Source organism: Urtica dioica, chromosome 3 (assembly GCF_054948205.1).
Source record: "Urtica dioica subsp. dioica isolate 48M chromosome 3, U.dioica_male_clone48M_v1_H2, whole genome shotgun sequence".
Taxonomy (NCBI): domain Eukaryota; kingdom Viridiplantae; phylum Streptophyta; class Magnoliopsida; order Rosales; family Urticaceae; genus Urtica; species Urtica dioica.
In genome coordinates, this window is record NC_142758.1 from 37,802,968 (window position 1) to 37,819,303 (window position 16,336).

Genomic DNA, 16,336 nt, shown 5'->3' on the forward strand with positions numbered 1-16,336 from the left:
TATATTCTTGTTAAAATAAATTGAAACTAAAGGCCTTTTGATTAGAACCCTTACTCACCCCTCTTATTATATCCCATCAACATCTTTATCATCATCTTCTTCATCGTTCACCACCCATAATGAATCTTCACTGCCACATTACATCAAACTCCAGCCTCCCATGCCGCATGCCACGATCGAGCAACACCGTTCTCATCCACGCACAGACAAGTTCCACCATGACACGATCCTGCTCTTCCGTGCTCCACCACCACACGTCCTTCTCCATGCATCTTGGATGAGCACACAACTCCCTTAGAACCGCGATGCCCAACCTACCTCGGTAAGATACTTACCATGAGTTCTACCACCAAACTTTGTCGATGAGTCTCCAAGACCCACCACAACACGAGCTATTATATGGCGAGCCAAGGTTACCCTTCTCTGCCTTCTCATACATCGATGAGCTCCTTCACGACATCCGTTTTGACCACGGAGTCACTACGACCAAACCCACACTAACCATCCATAAACTATATATACTAAACTCGATTCTCTATCACAAAAAGGCATGATTATAGATGAGATAATCATATTACAAAACCAAACAACAAAATCAGATCTGAAAGAGTATCAAGATGAGAGAGAGAGAGAGAGAGAGAGAGAGAGAGAGAGAGAGAGAGAGAGAGAGAGAGAGAGAGGGGTACAAATAAGGAAATAAAAAAAAAAGCTTTTGAGAAAGGATTAAGGAATTCAAAATAAAATATAATCACATTAACTTAACTGTTATTTATAAAAATAAAATAATTGATTCTTTTTTAATTAATACACATATAAAGTTATAATCTGAGTTCAATTTTAACTGAATTGCTAAAATTGACCATTTTATTAAAATGCTCTAAATATTGTCTGATTCGCGATCTCAATTAGTGACAGTTCATCTAATTTCTAAAATCGTTTCGTCTTTTACATTATATCTTAAAATCGTCTCATTTTTTTACTTATAATCACTAATCCCCTTATATTTTATACTCTACAACAGCTAAAAAGTAATAGAGTATTTAGAGTATATTTCTAGATGATTTTGTTGTTATTTTAAATGATAAAAGTTGATTGAAACTGTAGGAAAAAAAAATCAAATACCGTAGTATGTAATAAGGAAAAAAATGTTAAAAATAAGGTATTCTTAAAATTTAAATGAGATATTTCCAGAAGAAGAACGAGAAGAAAGGTTAGTTGTTGAAATCGTTTTTAGAATGGAGTAGCTCAGGTAATTTCAAAAACAAAAAACGTTTGCCAACTCAAATCAATACCCACACAGTGTATCGAGAGAGAGGGGAAGAGAAATTAAACAAATAATAATAAATAAATAAAATAAACTCAACCCCCTAAGTCCGACCAAATTCTTCATTTCTCTCGCTAAGCTCGAACACTAATAAAGTCTTCACCTTTTGAATCTCCAAATCCATTCATATTCTTCTCAATCTCTCCTCAGCTGGGCACTTCTAGATTTGAGTCTCGATACTACGACCTCGGAAGAAAAACGAGGATGAGAACGATGTCGAAGGGCAATCAGGAAGAGGATGAGTACGAGGATGATGATTTTGGGTCCAGGAAAGAAGGCCCTTCTTCCAATTCTAACATTTCCAACACTAAAGGTTTGTTTCATTTATTAGAATTTTATCATGAATGATTTGTGTGTGTGGATCCGAGTCAAAAGATCCAGTTCTCATGGCATGTACGAACTTGTTCACTTCGGGTCAGAGTCTGCAATTGTGATCTCTCTTGATTTACTAGCATTACATGCTGAAATTTTTTATTTTATTTAGTTTTATATCTTTTTGTGTGATTTTTGTTGATTTCTGAAGTTTGAGCTTTACTTAGATGGTCTGTTTGTTCAGTTACGTATCTGTTTTCGTGCAAGGAAGAAGGGTAAACTTTTAATCTTTTGAGTACTTGGTTTTTTTTTTTTTTTTTTAAATATATTTATAAATTATTTTAGTATTTTGATTTCTGGTGACCCTTGTTATTAAAACCTCTTCTGGAGTAGTTTTGTGATTTTTTTTTTTTTTTTCTGTGGAAATCAGATGCTAGGAATAACGACAAGGCTAGCGCTACACGATCGAAACATTCAGTGACGGAGCAGCGAAGGCGGAGCAAGATCAATGAGAGGTATACACTAGAATTGATGAAAGTGTTGGTGTGATTGAAAGAAGAAAAAAAAAATCTCAGGTTTATGAACTCGGGAACTTAGTCATAGTTTGTACTGGGACTCACTATCAAATAGCACCAACTCTTTATCGTACCCGTACAAGAATCTTGATTATTTACTTTTCATTGACGAGTTTGGGTGTTATTACATAATCGAGCTAAGATTGTCACTCTTTAAGCTCGTATGATTTATTTGCATTTTAAAGTCGTGATTGTTGATAAATAAAAAATAAAAAAAGCCGTTTATTTTGTTACCACTTGTTTCAGGTTCCAGCTATTGAGAGATCTTGTACCACATAGTGACCAAAAGAGAGACACAGCTTCATTTTTACTTGAGGTTAGGCTCTTCATTTGTGCGACAATCGCTTCAGTTTCGGACATAGTTTTATTTTTTAATATAATGTTCTCCCTATGCAGGTGATCGAGTATGTTCAATATTTACAGGAAAGAGTGCAAAAGTGTGAAGGCTCTTATCAGGGATGGAATTCCGAGCCCGCAAAGTTAATACCTTGGGTAAAATTCCGACTATTGTGGATACATATCCTCTAATTATTCAAAATGACATATGCGTGTATGTAGTGGAGTTTGGATTTTATGCTTGATTATTGCGGAGGCGAAACATTTTTGGGAATTTTTCGGTCCGATTTTATTTTTTTGTATTTATGAGAATTGGTAATGGAATTGGATAAAATTTTTACGATTTTGCGTGAATAAAACAGCGAAACAGCCATTGGCGCGTTCCGAATTTTGCGGGTCATCCTCAAGAAGCAAAGAACGGAGGCGGGTCCGCATTTCCCGGGAATCTTGACGAGAATAACATCCCAAGCATTCTGGCGTGCTCGCAAAATGCGGTGGAGGCCAACCCATGCAGGGACGAGGGGCCAAGCAAAGAGATTCCTCTGCCGAGAGCCGATCCGGTGCTCGCATGCCCACTCCAATTGCCCGTCTCCGATCTGCAATCCACTCACTGCCCTTCCACGAGCCAACACGACAAGCTCGCCATCGAGGGCGGTACAATCAGCATCTCGACCGCCTACTCTCGAGGGTCAGTGTTTTTTTTTTTTTTTTTTGTCCATGTACTCTATGGGTCCTCGTGTTGTTTGGATGGATATGGAAAATAGAAGGGAAAGGAAAACAGAAACGAAAATGGAAAATCGGTTGGAAAATGGAATCCCCGTCAAATTTTTTACATGTAAAGACCACGTTTGTGTCTATTTCCGCATTTTCCACCCCTTTTTTTTTTTTCCTAACCATTTTCCATTACCTCCATACACAGCATAGGATTTTGATTTTCCCTCTTATTTTCCATTCAATTTTCATTTTCCCTCGCATTTTCCGGGTTCCAAACAGAGCCTATAAGCCCCGATTCGGGATTTATTTTGAACTCAAAGCGCGGTTGTTGTTTTGAATTTTCGCATATGAAACTACTAATTTACACTTTTCCTAACTCGATTTGTCTTCGAACAGGCTGTTAAACACGGTTGCTCAAGCGCTGCAGAACGCGGGTTTAGACCTGTCACAGGCAAGCATATCTGTCCAGATCGATCTTGGCAAGCGCGCAAATCAAATCCTCTCTGCAGGGGCGTCTTCTTCCAAGGTATATCGTCTGTTTTGCAGATTTATTATTATTATTATTATAATTGGTCACTGTGAAGCAATTTTGTTTTGTGTGCTCCATTGTTTGGTTGTTTGAATCTCTTATTATAGGATTATGAAAATCCTTGTTCACATCATGGAGATACGGGCGGTGGAGATGATTCGGATCAAGCTCAAAAGCGTCTAAAGACGTGACTACGGAGTCTTTTCGTGCTTGGTAATTTTTTTTTCTTTTTAATTCATTTTGCATTCTTGTCTAGTTTATATTCTCATGTGCTCGTGGTGTTCTCATATTTTTACCTTTGTTTTGAGCATAAGATAGCTATGTATCAAAAGAGCCTTTTAGAGGCCGGCCTCCTGGTAAATAAGTTGGCAATTCATGTTTGATGAGTTAAAACTCCAGTTTCTTTCCTCTCAATTTGCTCATTTGTGTAGAGAAAAAAAGAATAGTTCTTTTTTTTTTTTTGGGCCAAAAAAGAACAAAAAGTAGGGGGAAAAAATTATTTGAGGCGTACCAAAACTTGTTTTTCATAGAGATCAAAAATGATTATAAATAATTGCAGGACTAGGAAGACTAGTAGGATAAATATAAAGTTATCAACATATCCTAAAGCATAATACTAGACATCTTATAGCTTACAAACAAACATCAAACTCATGGATAAATTATAATCTTGAAGTTATATTTGTATTTTTTTTTTTTTTTGGGTCTTTCCTCACTATGGTCTATGATCTGTATGTGCAAATGGTGGCATACATTCATATGGGTTGCTGTAGAAGTACTGTTCTTGCTTGGGCTTACCCTTGATCTCCAATCTCGGAGACATCGTACCAAATTGACCGGCATGGCCTGTTTTAATCGATTCCGCAAACTCGTGCCAGCTCATCGTTCCGTTCCGGTACCGATCCGCTAAATACACTATAACCCCTCTTTCTAAGATAATAGTTGGTCTGTACCCCAAGTATCTGCACACAAAAACTTATAGTTAATTAAAGAATTAATGGAGTTGAGGTATTAATTTGTCTAAGTGAATCACCTTCTATGACCCTCAACGAGCAATGCCATGTTTCCTCTGTGGTTAGGCACAAAAATGTCACTTTCCAAGGACACATAGTAATCCAAAGCAGCCATTTGGTTCGAGTGGTTCCGAAAATGCTCGAGCTCTGAGCTCGATATCAGTGTCTCTTTTTTAACCTTGTTTTCAAAAGAAAAAACTCAGCCAAGGCATGTACATACATTTGTTATTGCTTTTGGTACTAAGTACTACTAACCAAATGTGGAAAGGCTAATCTTAAGAGAGCTAATCTCTTTTCTCCACCGTAAATTTCACCGGCGGCAATGTAGATTTGCATATCGGGGTCAATGTCCAACGCTCTCAAAGCCAGAGCCGTTTCCTCTGGAGTTACGGGGCATCCTCCGGTTATCCGTTTCTTCTCCGAGTCGATCTCTTTTTGCTTCCACCATGGATAAGCATACCTAATTAATACAATAGCGACGCCACAAAATTTTCAAATGCTATGTAAACGTCAAAAACCTTAGTAAGCTTTATAGATTCATGTATTAATGGAAATACCTAAGTGCGGTTAAGTCTTCGATTTCTTTGTCGTTGCAACCTTCAGTGCAGCCAGTGAAGGCCAACATGTCCATTTCGTAGCGGAGATGGAGAGCTATGAATGGGCCGTTTTTCCGTAGAAGTTTAATGATCTTGTTTCCCATTTCCTCTATCCGAGGAGTGAACTTTAAAGCCTCGTAATTCGCTCTACAACGGAGTTGTTGGATCTCCAAAGGAATCCCATTGTTGGCGAGTCTAGTATCCGTTTGAGTGAAATGAAGAACTTCGTACTTCTTTAGTCTTTGTAGAACCTGTATCAAAACATAACATATCATTTTCACCTATATTCTAGTGTGTTTCATGGCGTTTCCCTATTTTATACTCGTTCGATCTTTGTTCACTAAATTGCAAAATAGTGTGTTTATGAGGAGCGTATAAGAGAATCGAGCCTCGCGTAGAAATATACTAAGAAGGAGAGCTCATTATATATTATATATGCTGAGAAGAATAACCAATATTAATATCTGAGTGTTGCTTGGCTGCCACGGGATATCGGGTGTGTTGCCAATTATTTCTATATAAATCGAGTTGGGTTTTGATTTTTGGAATCTCGCCTCTCAAATGCTTTTTCCTTCAAATAGTTAGTTGTTTCTTCCCAATCATGTTCGATCTCGGCGATATTTCCAATATTAATGTCCTAGAAAGATTTTCAACTTTTTAATTTTCGTAGTTTCTAAACATAACATGAAGATACATGTAAAAGCTTACATTCATTTACACCTCTAGATTTATACTTGCCATGTATATTAATCTAATTTGAAACTAAATTTCAAACTACGAAGACATGAAGAAATTCGAATGTATTACTATGTTGTTCATCAGCGTTTGCAAGCTTACCACTTACCAAAATTTACAATATTACGAATATATTAAATGTTAATTAGATTTCAAATCCAACGTTTTAAGTGGTATTGTCTGTATATTAAATTTTTAATAATGAAAATTTAACATTGCAGAAGGAGGAAGAGAGTTGGAAGAGAACACAAAGAAGGGATAATTATATAACCCAAAAAAAAACGCTAAGACAAATAATATACTAAAAACTAGATTACCATTACATAATTGCTAATAAATTGATTACCCGCTCAATGGTCCTAGAATTTAAAAGTACATATAGATATTTAAGTTTTTCTCTCCACGTTTCCTCTTTCTTGATTTCTTCATTGGAATTAAAAATCACCTAAATGTGAATATAGATTAATAATTAAGGGTAAAAATTGTAATTTTAAGAGAGAGAGAGAGAGAGAGAGAGAGAACTAACCAGAGTGTCATAGAATGTCAAGTTGGACCAGCTAACAGGTGCCATTGAGAAACGAGGCTTGTGGGGTTCAGGAAGTTTTTTCAATATCCGTACTTCGTCTCTCAAAGATGTTATAAAATGTTCCACGTCAAATATATCTTCAAAATTACTGCGCCAAAAATTAAGTCCCATAATTTTAGTGTACACTAAAACAAACCTAAATCGGTTCTCATTGTACATGTATTACACGAGCAAACCTCTGATCGTTCCAAAATGATGTTTTGTCCAGCTCGGGAACTATTAGCGTTGCATTCAAATATCTTGCAATGGCCACCATATCACAAATCTATGGGACGATAATAAGCATATATGCACATATGTTATTTCAAGTATATAATATAAATAAATAAATAAAACCTTCAGCAATGCGAATATTATTGAAGCTAATAACAAATCGCAAAATTACTCACGCCAGATCGCATTTGGTTCAATCCTCCGTTACTTGAAATCATTAAATATCCATTGCTCTTATAATCTCCTAGTGATATTAAGTAATTGTATCAGCACAAAAATACCAAAAAGAACATATATCTAGGTCCATACATAAACCGTATAATAAATTATGCCCCCAAAATTTGAAGATCTAAATAGACAATTTTTTTATAAATTTTAAAATAGATGCTGATGTGGTAAGTGGCTAAGCCAGAAATTGAAGTTAAGGGATGGAAATTTGAAAAAAAAATTATATAAATTTAGGCTAAAAATATTAAAATATATATATATATATATATATATATATATATATATATATCAATTTTAGGGTAATGTTGTAATTTTGAAAAGCTTAGGAGGGCGTTGGCTGCCCCCTCTGGTCTCCATGTGGCACCACCATTGGATGTGACATTATTTGGACGTTTTTAGCATTTCAGTTATGCCTTTAGAGTTTGATGGTTCTTTGCAATTCTTAACGAATATTTACAACTATAAATATATTTTTGGCTATGTTAATAAAATATCGTTAAAATTTACCAAATACTGGCTAAATAGAAAAACCTAAGTTTTCATATAGCTATATAATTAGAGATTAAGTAATTAAACCACACAAATTTGGAGATTTGGTAAATAGTTAACCTTTTGTAAATTTGAAGTAAATAGTCATTATTGTGATGTGGAATTGTTTGGACGTTTTTAACATTCTATTTATGCCATTAGACTCTTATAGTAATTTACAATTGTTAATGAATATTTACAACTATTAAAGTTTTTTTGACTTTGTTAATAAAATATTGTTGTTATTTACTTAAAATTTATCAAAAATTGACTATATGGCAAAACCTGAATTTTCATATGGTTATATATCCTAAATTATTCATTACAGGCTAATGTGAAGTGATACCCATCACTCTATAAAAATAGAAGAAAGGATATATGCTATTTATTTTTTTGTAGCCCTGTAATATATAATTTGTATAACATATAATTTCAATTTGATTACTCACACTAAAAAAAGATTAGGCATATGGAATAAATGTTGGCTATACCTCAATGCTGAAATGTGGACTATGTGACATTTTGAATCGTTTTATTGACTTTGGCACAATCATGTAAAATGCTAATTACATCGTCAAGTTTAATTAGATTTTAAAATGCATAAAGCGTTGATTATATTATAAATCTAATATTTCAAGTAGTGGTCTAATCCGTATGATTTTTCAAAAAAAATATAACTTACCAATATTTCTTTTATATACTACTTTTAATCTTAATTTTAAAATGAATCATTTTGAATAAAAAAAAAAACTATGATCGTAAAAAAAACGCATTATCATTTGTAGAAATAGTACGTTGCCGAATTCTTGTGATTGTGCCATTTTAACCCCTAATTGTCATGGGAGCATTTTAATCTATAATTTTTATTTTGTAGCACCTCTTTTGTTTTTTCTAAAGATGGTTTTTTTTTAATGAGCTCTATTGTTATATAGCCATATAGAAACATAAAATTTGCATAGTCGAAATTTATTAATTATAGTTAATTAGTTGCTGATTTTATTAACAATAATTAATTGATAAAAAATTTCAAATAATTCATGCCTATTGGAAATTAATGGGCATAAATTATTCGAGCAAAATTGTCAAGTAATTGTTTGTCGGCTATATAGTCAAATAGAACTTGAACTTTTGCAAAATAGCCATAATTTGTCAACTATAAGCAAACTAGCCAAAATAAGATTAATCTAGGTTGGATTAAATTTAATCTCACGAACTATAAAGACAGAATGTAAGATTTATGAAGGCTGGATTAAAATTAATCGATGCAGGATTAAAAGTCGTAGTACTCTCAATTGGCTATTTTGCTATACCTAATGAAACTATGGCTATTTTGCAAAAGTCATAGTTTAAATTGGCTATTTCATACCATTTTTCCTTAGTGGTTAATTAACTATGACTAACCAAACATTGGCTATTTATCAAATAATAAGTTTGATTTGACTTAGTTATCTTATAAATATTTTTTTTAATTAAAATTCAAATACTAGATAATTGAAAGCATATTTACAATTAAAATGTATAAAAAAAAACATTAGTGATCTAGGGTCAATATATATAATTTGAGTAGCTTATTTTATTAAATTAACAATATATATATATATATATATGTGTGTATGTATATCTTTGCGTACAAGTATGTTGTACGTTGTTTATCAATGTTGAATTTCTTCAATAAATAAACAAAAAATCGAATAAGATAAAAAATAAATAAATAAAACTTCGAAATCGATAGTAGAAGCAAAAATTCCGCCAAGAAAGATTAGAGATCAAAATACGGCACTAAAGTGCATGATTGTTGTTGCATAAAAAAGCTTTAAACATTGTGTAACAAAAACTCACTCGGTTGTCGAAACATGAGGCTGTGTTGAGTCAAGGCATCGTTCAGAGTGCTGAGCTGGAACATGCATGTGTAGAGGATCATAACCACCGCCGCTGCCGCGGCCCATCGCTTCACGCGCCCCCCGGCTCTCCAGCACGGGTGCCTAATTACCGAAATGTCCTTCCCCTTTTCCGCAACCAAACTTCTCAGCTTCTCTATTTTGGCTCCCCAAACCCCAAAATTGTTGTACTTTGGCTTATCTTGGCATTCCATCGTGTTGGGCATAGTTTTGCTCTCCTTTGCTTCTTCAATGTAAACTTTGATTTTTTCCACCATTTTTATTATTTCTAGGGAGAAAATCAGACATATATTACTGAAAACCTGCTCTCAAAACGAGAAAAAGCTGGGTTTTCAGAATATAATGCATGCATTCGATGGAATTAAGTTGTTGCTTTTTTATAAAGGGACATTAATACGTTGAAACCTTGAGCACTATTCAACTGAGAACATTATTATTAATTAGATATAAATACATGAGCGGAAAAGTGTCGTTTTAATTTATTAATTTTATATCCTCCAGTCGCTTGCTGTCGCATTCCTATTCCCGCCGTCGTTTTCTTCAATTAAGAGAGGCCATTAATATGATAAGTATGTTATTGATATCCTGTATTTATGTACCAAAATTATGGTAAAAAAGGAAATGTTTTAGCAATTACAATTATACATAGAATTTGGAAGTATACCGCTGAACTATAACACCTGTATTAATATGGGTAGTACGAGATCACAATAATATTATTCAGTTTAAATAACCAATGTCATAGTCAACATAGTAGCTTGAGGCTCCATGTTTCAACTATTTCGACAAAGAAAATATGAATAGAATTTATAGTGTTTTTTTTTTATGCTTAAGAAATTTTCACTTCAAAATCTCAAGGATCACTTCCATTCCTTAATTTAAATTTTCCCCAAGTTAAAAATTTATAAACAAATATATGGGATAAACTATTAATGCTTTTAACGTAGGGGGATTCTAGTATCACTACTTTAAAACTCTGTGGCTTAAGACCAAAGGCGGTTCAACTAAATCGGGACTTTGAGCGAGTGGAAAAAAAAGAGGCCTTTTATAATCATAATAAGATTAATTAAAAAAATAAAAATAACACATATTTAACCAAATCACCCTTTTCTCTGTCTTTTGACCTTTTTTTCTTTTAAACTTCTCATTGTATTTTTTGGATTTTGAATACGGTAAAATAACTTGAAGCAAATATAAGTAAGATAAAACCTGTTAAATGAGGTATTTTGGAATCAAATAATCATTATCACATTGTAAAATGAGGTATTATTGGAATAAGAATGAACATCCAAGTATTATAAGAAAACATTTGTAAAATAAAGTATCTAGGGTAATTTTTTTTTTTTTTAAGTTCTAGTGCCTTTATTTATTTGGAAGAGGCCTTGGACTATTTGCCCCATTTGAGAGGCTTAGACTACAACTGGAAAATAATTCACACTTAAAAACTGAATTCATGACAAAGTGATTCAAATTGCTTAATTCCTTGATACCTCTATGAAGAAAGTAAGCTTAGAATCAGTCAGTGTAGGCACATGTACGTAATTGAAAAGATGCTTTATTTACTAATTGCCTTCGTGAATCCTTTGGTAAAATATACAAACATATATAATTTGCGCGTACGTTACACGTAACCAAAAAATTGTGAGGTATTAGGTCTCTTAATAAAGTCCCTTAAGACCTCTGATCCCTGTATCCCATTCCCCACTCCATACAAAAATTAAAATAAAAAACATAAATTATGGCCACTTATTTTACGAACAATTCCAAGTTTCACTTGGAAAGAAATTACAATAAAAGAGCTTTAATCAGAGGCTCATGCAACTTTAATTTTCGAGAGGTTAATTAATCGTCACGATTAAGTGGTTGCAGACACTCCTGTGGATTTGTGTAGAAGTAATCCTCTAACTTAGGTTTACCAGGGACCACAGTTCTGTTCGCTGGATTTCCCCACCGATCCACGTGGCTGGCTTTCACAGACATAGAGAACTCATTCCATGAAGTTGTTCCATTCTTGTATTGGTCAATTAGCTCAACTAGCACTTGCCTATCCGGAAGGACTGTTTTCTTGAACCCCAAATACCTATACAAAAAAATTAAAAACACAATGTTCAAATTTATTTAACATAAAAAAAATTAAAATAATTTAATAAGAGTCGTTTATGGTTTGCGTACCTTCTGTGGCCTTCAACTACTTTCGCCATATTACCTCCATAGGTCGGAACAAAGATGTCACTCTCTATTGCGACATAATAATCCAATGCCGCCATCCGATTCGAGTAGTTTCGGAACGGATCTAAGTCCGACGCTTCCAACAATGTCTCCTTCCTAACCTGGTTTTTTTTTTTTTTTATGCATTAAAAATTGTAATAAACTTCTTAGAGAATTTTTGTTCATACTTAGTGTTTACGAGTAAACCACACGTACGCACATTGTTTGCACATGCATGTTGTATAAATTTACGTACCAAGTTTGGGAAAGCTTCTTTGAGATCTTTCATTCTCTTTTCCGATTTGTAAATTTCCCCGGCTGCGATATAGACTTGGATATTTCGATTAATGTCCAAAGCACGCAACATCATTGCGGTTTCCTCGGGTGTTAGAGGGCATAGACCAGCTTTTCTTTTTGCTACCGAATCGATTTCTTTTTCTTTCCACCAAGGATACGCATACCTTCACATACATCGACATCAGCCAAAAAAAAAAAAATTAATAAAAGGGGTTGTTGATTTAAAATAATTGCTAAAATTATAATATAGAAAATGTCACTATATAGTTTCAATTTTAGTTTATATAGAAGCTTACAATAATATTGAAGCAATGGTGATTTTCATCAATAGTTTAAAAGGTATAATTTTATCGACTAAGAAAAAATCACTTTCATGAGGCAATGCTAAAGTGTAAATAGTCTTGTTTATCATGACATATATGATGAGCCTTACATAAAACATATATGGTGAAATTGATATATTACCTCATTTTTGTGAGTTCATCGATCTCCTCATCGGTACAACCTTCGTTGCACCCCGAAAAGGCGACCATATCCATTTCATATCTGAGATGGAGGACTAAGAAAGGCCCTTTTTCCCTCAAAATCCTAACGATTTTCTTTGCTAAAGCCTCGATCGGCGGAGCGAACCTCAGTGCGTGATAGTTTGCCCGGCACCGAAGCCTCTGGACCTCCTCGGCTATGCCGTTATTTGCCAGCCTGGCGTCACTTTTTGTGAAGTGCACAACCTCATATGTATGTATCCTTGGAATAATCTGTAGAATTGATTAATACATCATAAGCACACAAATATTCTAAACGTTCATACAACTAAAATAGTTATTTATAAACGTATTTCAATTCATATTTTCAAATCATGTCATGATATGATAATAGTTAACTCTAGAAGTAACCTCATATATTTTATCAACCTTATTGTTTTATTGACCTTTCGTATTATTTATCATTCATGTTTAAAGTAATAGATTTAATTTTGACATTGCTAATTTTAATTTTCTAACTTTTATATTCATGTTATATATACATATGGAAATTTGGTTTTTTGGTTAAACGAATTCCGAAATATTTGTCTGTAAATAATATACCCAGTTTATCTGCTGATATGATCAGTATTTTAGATACCATAAATCAAAGATCCGTCGGTAACCGGTAACGACATTTCAATTCCTAGTTTACAATATCTTACCACATTATAATAATACGTCATATTGGACCAACTTATAGGAGGCATAGAATAGAGAGAGTCCCTCTCTATTCTCGCTTTCTGCTCAGGAGGCAATTCTTTCAATATCTGAACCTCGTCTCTCAGAGATCCGATGAAGTAATCCACGTCGAAAATATCCGGAAATTGACTGCGAAATAGAGATGATTATGATGAAATAATGTGAAGAAAATCACTGAGGCACAAGCTTGGAGATTGCAACTGATTAACTAACATGTACCTGAAGTCATTCCAAAAGGAGGTGTTATCTAACTCTGGGATTATAAGCGTCACGTTCATGTATCTTGCAATAGCTACCATGTCACATATCTGAACACAATCCATATGAACATGCATGGAAGATTAATACGAAGGTATATCCCTTTAAGATATCACACACTTTCCAATCAATATTAATTAAGATGATTAATTTGTCCATTTTTTTTTTGTCTCCTTACTAATTGATGACACCTTAACAAAAAAAAAAAGTTTTTTTTTTTTTTTAATTACAAAAATCACGTTATAATTATTATATACTTCATTGTCAAATAAAATAATGGTGGCGTATCATATATAGAACATACATATTTTTTTTTTTTTATTATATATGTAATATATAGTTTAACAATAAGATAGGAGGTTAGTTTTTTAATGTATTGTTATTTAGGCCTGTCATTTTTAATTCTATTTTTTAAACTAACGTTATCAGGTCTAACTTGTATGTTATGTTTAGGGGAGAAAATACAACTCTTATTATATTTTAAAATTTATATTTGGCCTTAACCCTACAGACCTCATACAGTTCATAGTTCTTAAACTTTGAACGGTTATGGTACAATAGTGCATAAAATGTAATCTTACTTAATTTAAATCCTTTATCATCTGTATATATTGCTTTGTTAATTACTGTGGTTGAAGATTTAAGAATATTATTCTCTATTAAAATACTTACACCAGATCGCATTTGATTCAGTCCTCCGTTAGATGAAACCATAAGATATCCAGTGTTGTTATAAATTCCTGTATATATAATAAACATCCAACAGACATTTATCAATATATTTAGTGTGGTTCTCAGTAGCTAGAAAACAAATAATAAATACATGTACACAGATAAATATATATATATATATATATATATATATATATATATATATATATGTTCTTACTTGGTGGAGGAAAAGAAAACTTGGATGTGATCTTGGCCGGAGAAAAAACAAAGGACTCACAAAGAGCTTTGAGTTGGATAAGAATAGCCCACATGAGAACTACCGTGGTGACTCTAACACCCCATGATCTAACCTTAGCAAGCCTCGTCTTCGCGATCACGATTTTTTTCATCTTCTCGGATCGTTTGATATTGTCGTTTATCAGATTCTTCAACTTATCACTTTTCATTCCTCTCAGAATCAAACCCTTGAGAATTTCAGCCTTCACGCCTGCGTACTTTATTTTGCTCCGAAGCCTCTTCTTCGAGTCATCGTATTCCATTTCCTAATACTAGATACTGTTTATATAATTACGTATATATGCGGTGGAATATATATGAATATTTTTATTATGTCGAGGGTCACGCTAATAATTTTGCATGTAAAATGAGCGCGGACGTGAGTGAGGGCTATAAAGAACGAAAATCATATTTTCGGAGGTTGAGACACATATCACTGTTTCTTAAACTTATTAATTTGGCATTCAATGGGAGCCCATGAAAGAATTTAAGTGATATGGTTAGAGAACCGTATGGTTTAATCTACAAATATATATATATATATATATATATATATATATATATATATATATACGTAAAAAATTACAATGTATACGTGCTTGTCATTCTCTTTCAATTTAATAATTTCTAAAGTTAGAATTCCTTTCTTGTATTAAAGTTGATATTTGTTTTTAATTTAGCAACAAAAAGGTGATTAAGATCTAAATAAATATTTCTTAATTAATTATGAGAACATTAAGTTTTACCCTCTCTAGGAAGTAGGAATATTGACAACTACTGGTACCGTCAACATTGGAGCGCTACTTTTTCTTCACTTTATATAGTAGAGCAACTATGTTGGGTGGTCATATTCAATTACTTATTATTAAATTAATGGCTCGATATTATATCATTTTAAAATTAATTGTGACATTCAATCATAAATTAATTGTTCAATATATATTTAAATTACGAGTTTCAGTACTACGATTTAGTATTTTTTGCCGTCAATTTTTCAGTGAAATGATCGATAGTGACTATAAGGACAGTTTGGCATATAATCTATTTAAACTCTCTACATTATAATCTTGGCCAAATTATATAAAAATTAAAAAAAAAAATAACTCAAATTAAAGTATATCGCATGTGTTATATTATGGAGATGTAGGCATAAATTGAGTTATTTCTTTAATGTTTAAATAATTGGGCTATAATATTTATTTTATTTTAAGGTAATAATTTGCACAGTCCTTCGCCAATCCATCGTCATAGAATTTTAACAAGATGTGTTTGACACACTAGGTTACCTTCATGAATTGTGAATATGTGACTTTGAGCTTAATTTCCAAGTCTATCTATTGAGTAAGGAATATAATTACAATTATTTTTCCGAAATCGAGTTTGCGTAGTAATATTACCCTTGCTGGATAGTCACGAAACTATAGCAAAATGCTTATGTCATAAAGATGTACATTATAAATGGTGAAAAATAGATTTTGAGCTTTTCTAGGTATGCCAATTTGGAGAAGAATATAATTGCGAATATTTTGGGTGATTTGGTTTTACAGTGAGTACTTTGTCTCTTGTTTTGGTCGTGATTTTTTCCAACTTACGTGGATATTTAAAATTGGTTATTTGGATCTTTTGGTGTATTCTGAATTTGGGTATTTGAATTTATTGGAGATGTTTCTGTCATAGCCCCATGCCATGTTTGTCTCATCTTCCAACGGTTGTTTGGATATATGGATTCAAGGGTTAAGTTTACTGCCCCGCATGTAGATGTAGATAATATATTTTCTTAAATGTAATAAGTTTTTTTGTAAGGCAACATTATGT

General features: G+C 33.1%; 3 protein-coding genes across 3 annotated transcripts; 1 reads left to right on the forward strand and 2 right to left on the reverse strand.

Annotated features, from left to right (window-relative positions):
* The first annotated feature begins 1,347 nt into the window (after positions 1–1,347).
* Positions 1,348–4,198, forward strand: BIM2 (BES1-interacting Myc-like protein 2). The gene is made up of 7 exons (XM_089609231.1): positions 1,348–1,637; positions 2,067–2,151; positions 2,458–2,527; positions 2,608–2,703; positions 2,910–3,235; positions 3,658–3,787; positions 3,898–4,198. Exons 1-7 carry the CDS (start codon positions 1,529–1,531, stop codon positions 3,979–3,981), a joined length of 900 nt encoding a protein of 299 aa, XP_089465357.1. The 5' UTR covers positions 1,348–1,528; the 3' UTR covers positions 3,982–4,198.
* Positions 4,199–4,498: 300 nt separating this feature from the next.
* LOC149402715 (rhamnogalacturonan I rhamnosyltransferase 1-like) lies at positions 4,499–9,828 on the reverse strand. Its single transcript, XM_089609230.1, has 8 exons — positions 9,529–9,828; positions 7,110–7,177; positions 6,897–6,985; positions 6,661–6,808; positions 5,361–5,650; positions 5,059–5,263; positions 4,824–4,981; positions 4,499–4,752 (listed from the first exon to the last, which is right to left on the reverse strand). The coding sequence occupies exons 1-8, from the start codon at positions 9,791–9,793 to the stop codon at positions 4,506–4,508; spliced, it is 1,470 nt and encodes a 489-aa protein (XP_089465356.1). The 5' UTR covers positions 9,794–9,828; the 3' UTR covers positions 4,499–4,505.
* Positions 9,829–11,126: 1,298 nt separating this feature from the next.
* On the reverse strand, positions 11,127–14,910 carry LOC149402716 (rhamnogalacturonan I rhamnosyltransferase 1-like). The gene is made up of 8 exons (XM_089610068.1): positions 14,463–14,910; positions 14,246–14,313; positions 13,535–13,623; positions 13,279–13,444; positions 12,558–12,847; positions 12,052–12,256; positions 11,760–11,917; positions 11,127–11,667 (listed from the first exon to the last, which is right to left on the reverse strand). The coding sequence occupies exons 1-8, from the start codon at positions 14,782–14,784 to the stop codon at positions 11,430–11,432; spliced, it is 1,536 nt and encodes a 511-aa protein (XP_089466194.1). The 5' UTR covers positions 14,785–14,910; the 3' UTR covers positions 11,127–11,429.
* Between the last annotated feature and the right edge of the window lie 1,426 nt (positions 14,911–16,336).

What these genes read in the sequence shown, in the direction of transcription:
- BIM2 (XM_089609231.1), top strand. Translation starts at nt 1,529, where the DNA reads ATGAGAACGATGTCGAAGGGCAATCAGGAAGAGGATGAGTACGAGGAT. An exon ending in CCGCAAAGTTAATACCTTGG is followed by an intron (nt 2,704 to 2,909) that starts GTAAAATTCCGA and finishes TGAATAAAACAG; the next exon opens with CGAAACAGCCATTGGCGCGT. An exon ending in TCGACCGCCTACTCTCGAGG is followed by an intron (nt 3,236 to 3,657) that starts GTCAGTGTTTTT and finishes GTCTTCGAACAG; the next exon opens with GCTGTTAAACACGGTTGCTC.
- LOC149402715 (XM_089609230.1), bottom strand. Translation starts at nt 9,793, where the DNA reads ATGCCCAACACGATGGAATGCCAAGATAAGCCAAAGTACAACAATTTT. An exon ending in TCATTTTGGAACGATCAGAG is followed by an intron (nt 6,809 to 6,896) that starts GTTTGCTCGTGT and finishes TTTTTGGCGCAG; the next exon opens with TAATTTTGAAGATATATTTG. An exon ending in CTCGTTGAGGGTCATAGAAG is followed by an intron (nt 4,753 to 4,823) that starts GTGATTCACTTA and finishes TTTTGTGTGCAG; the next exon opens with ATACTTGGGGTACAGACCAA.
- LOC149402716 (XM_089610068.1), bottom strand. Translation starts at nt 14,784, where the DNA reads ATGGAATACGATGACTCGAAGAAGAGGCTTCGGAGCAAAATAAAGTAC. An exon ending in TCCTTTTGGAATGACTTCAG is followed by an intron (nt 13,445 to 13,534) that starts GTACATGTTAGT and finishes TCTATTTCGCAG; the next exon opens with TCAATTTCCGGATATTTTCG. An exon ending in AAGAAGCTTTCCCAAACTTG is followed by an intron (nt 11,918 to 12,051) that starts GTACGTAAATTT and finishes AAAAAAAACCAG; the next exon opens with GTTAGGAAGGAGACATTGTT.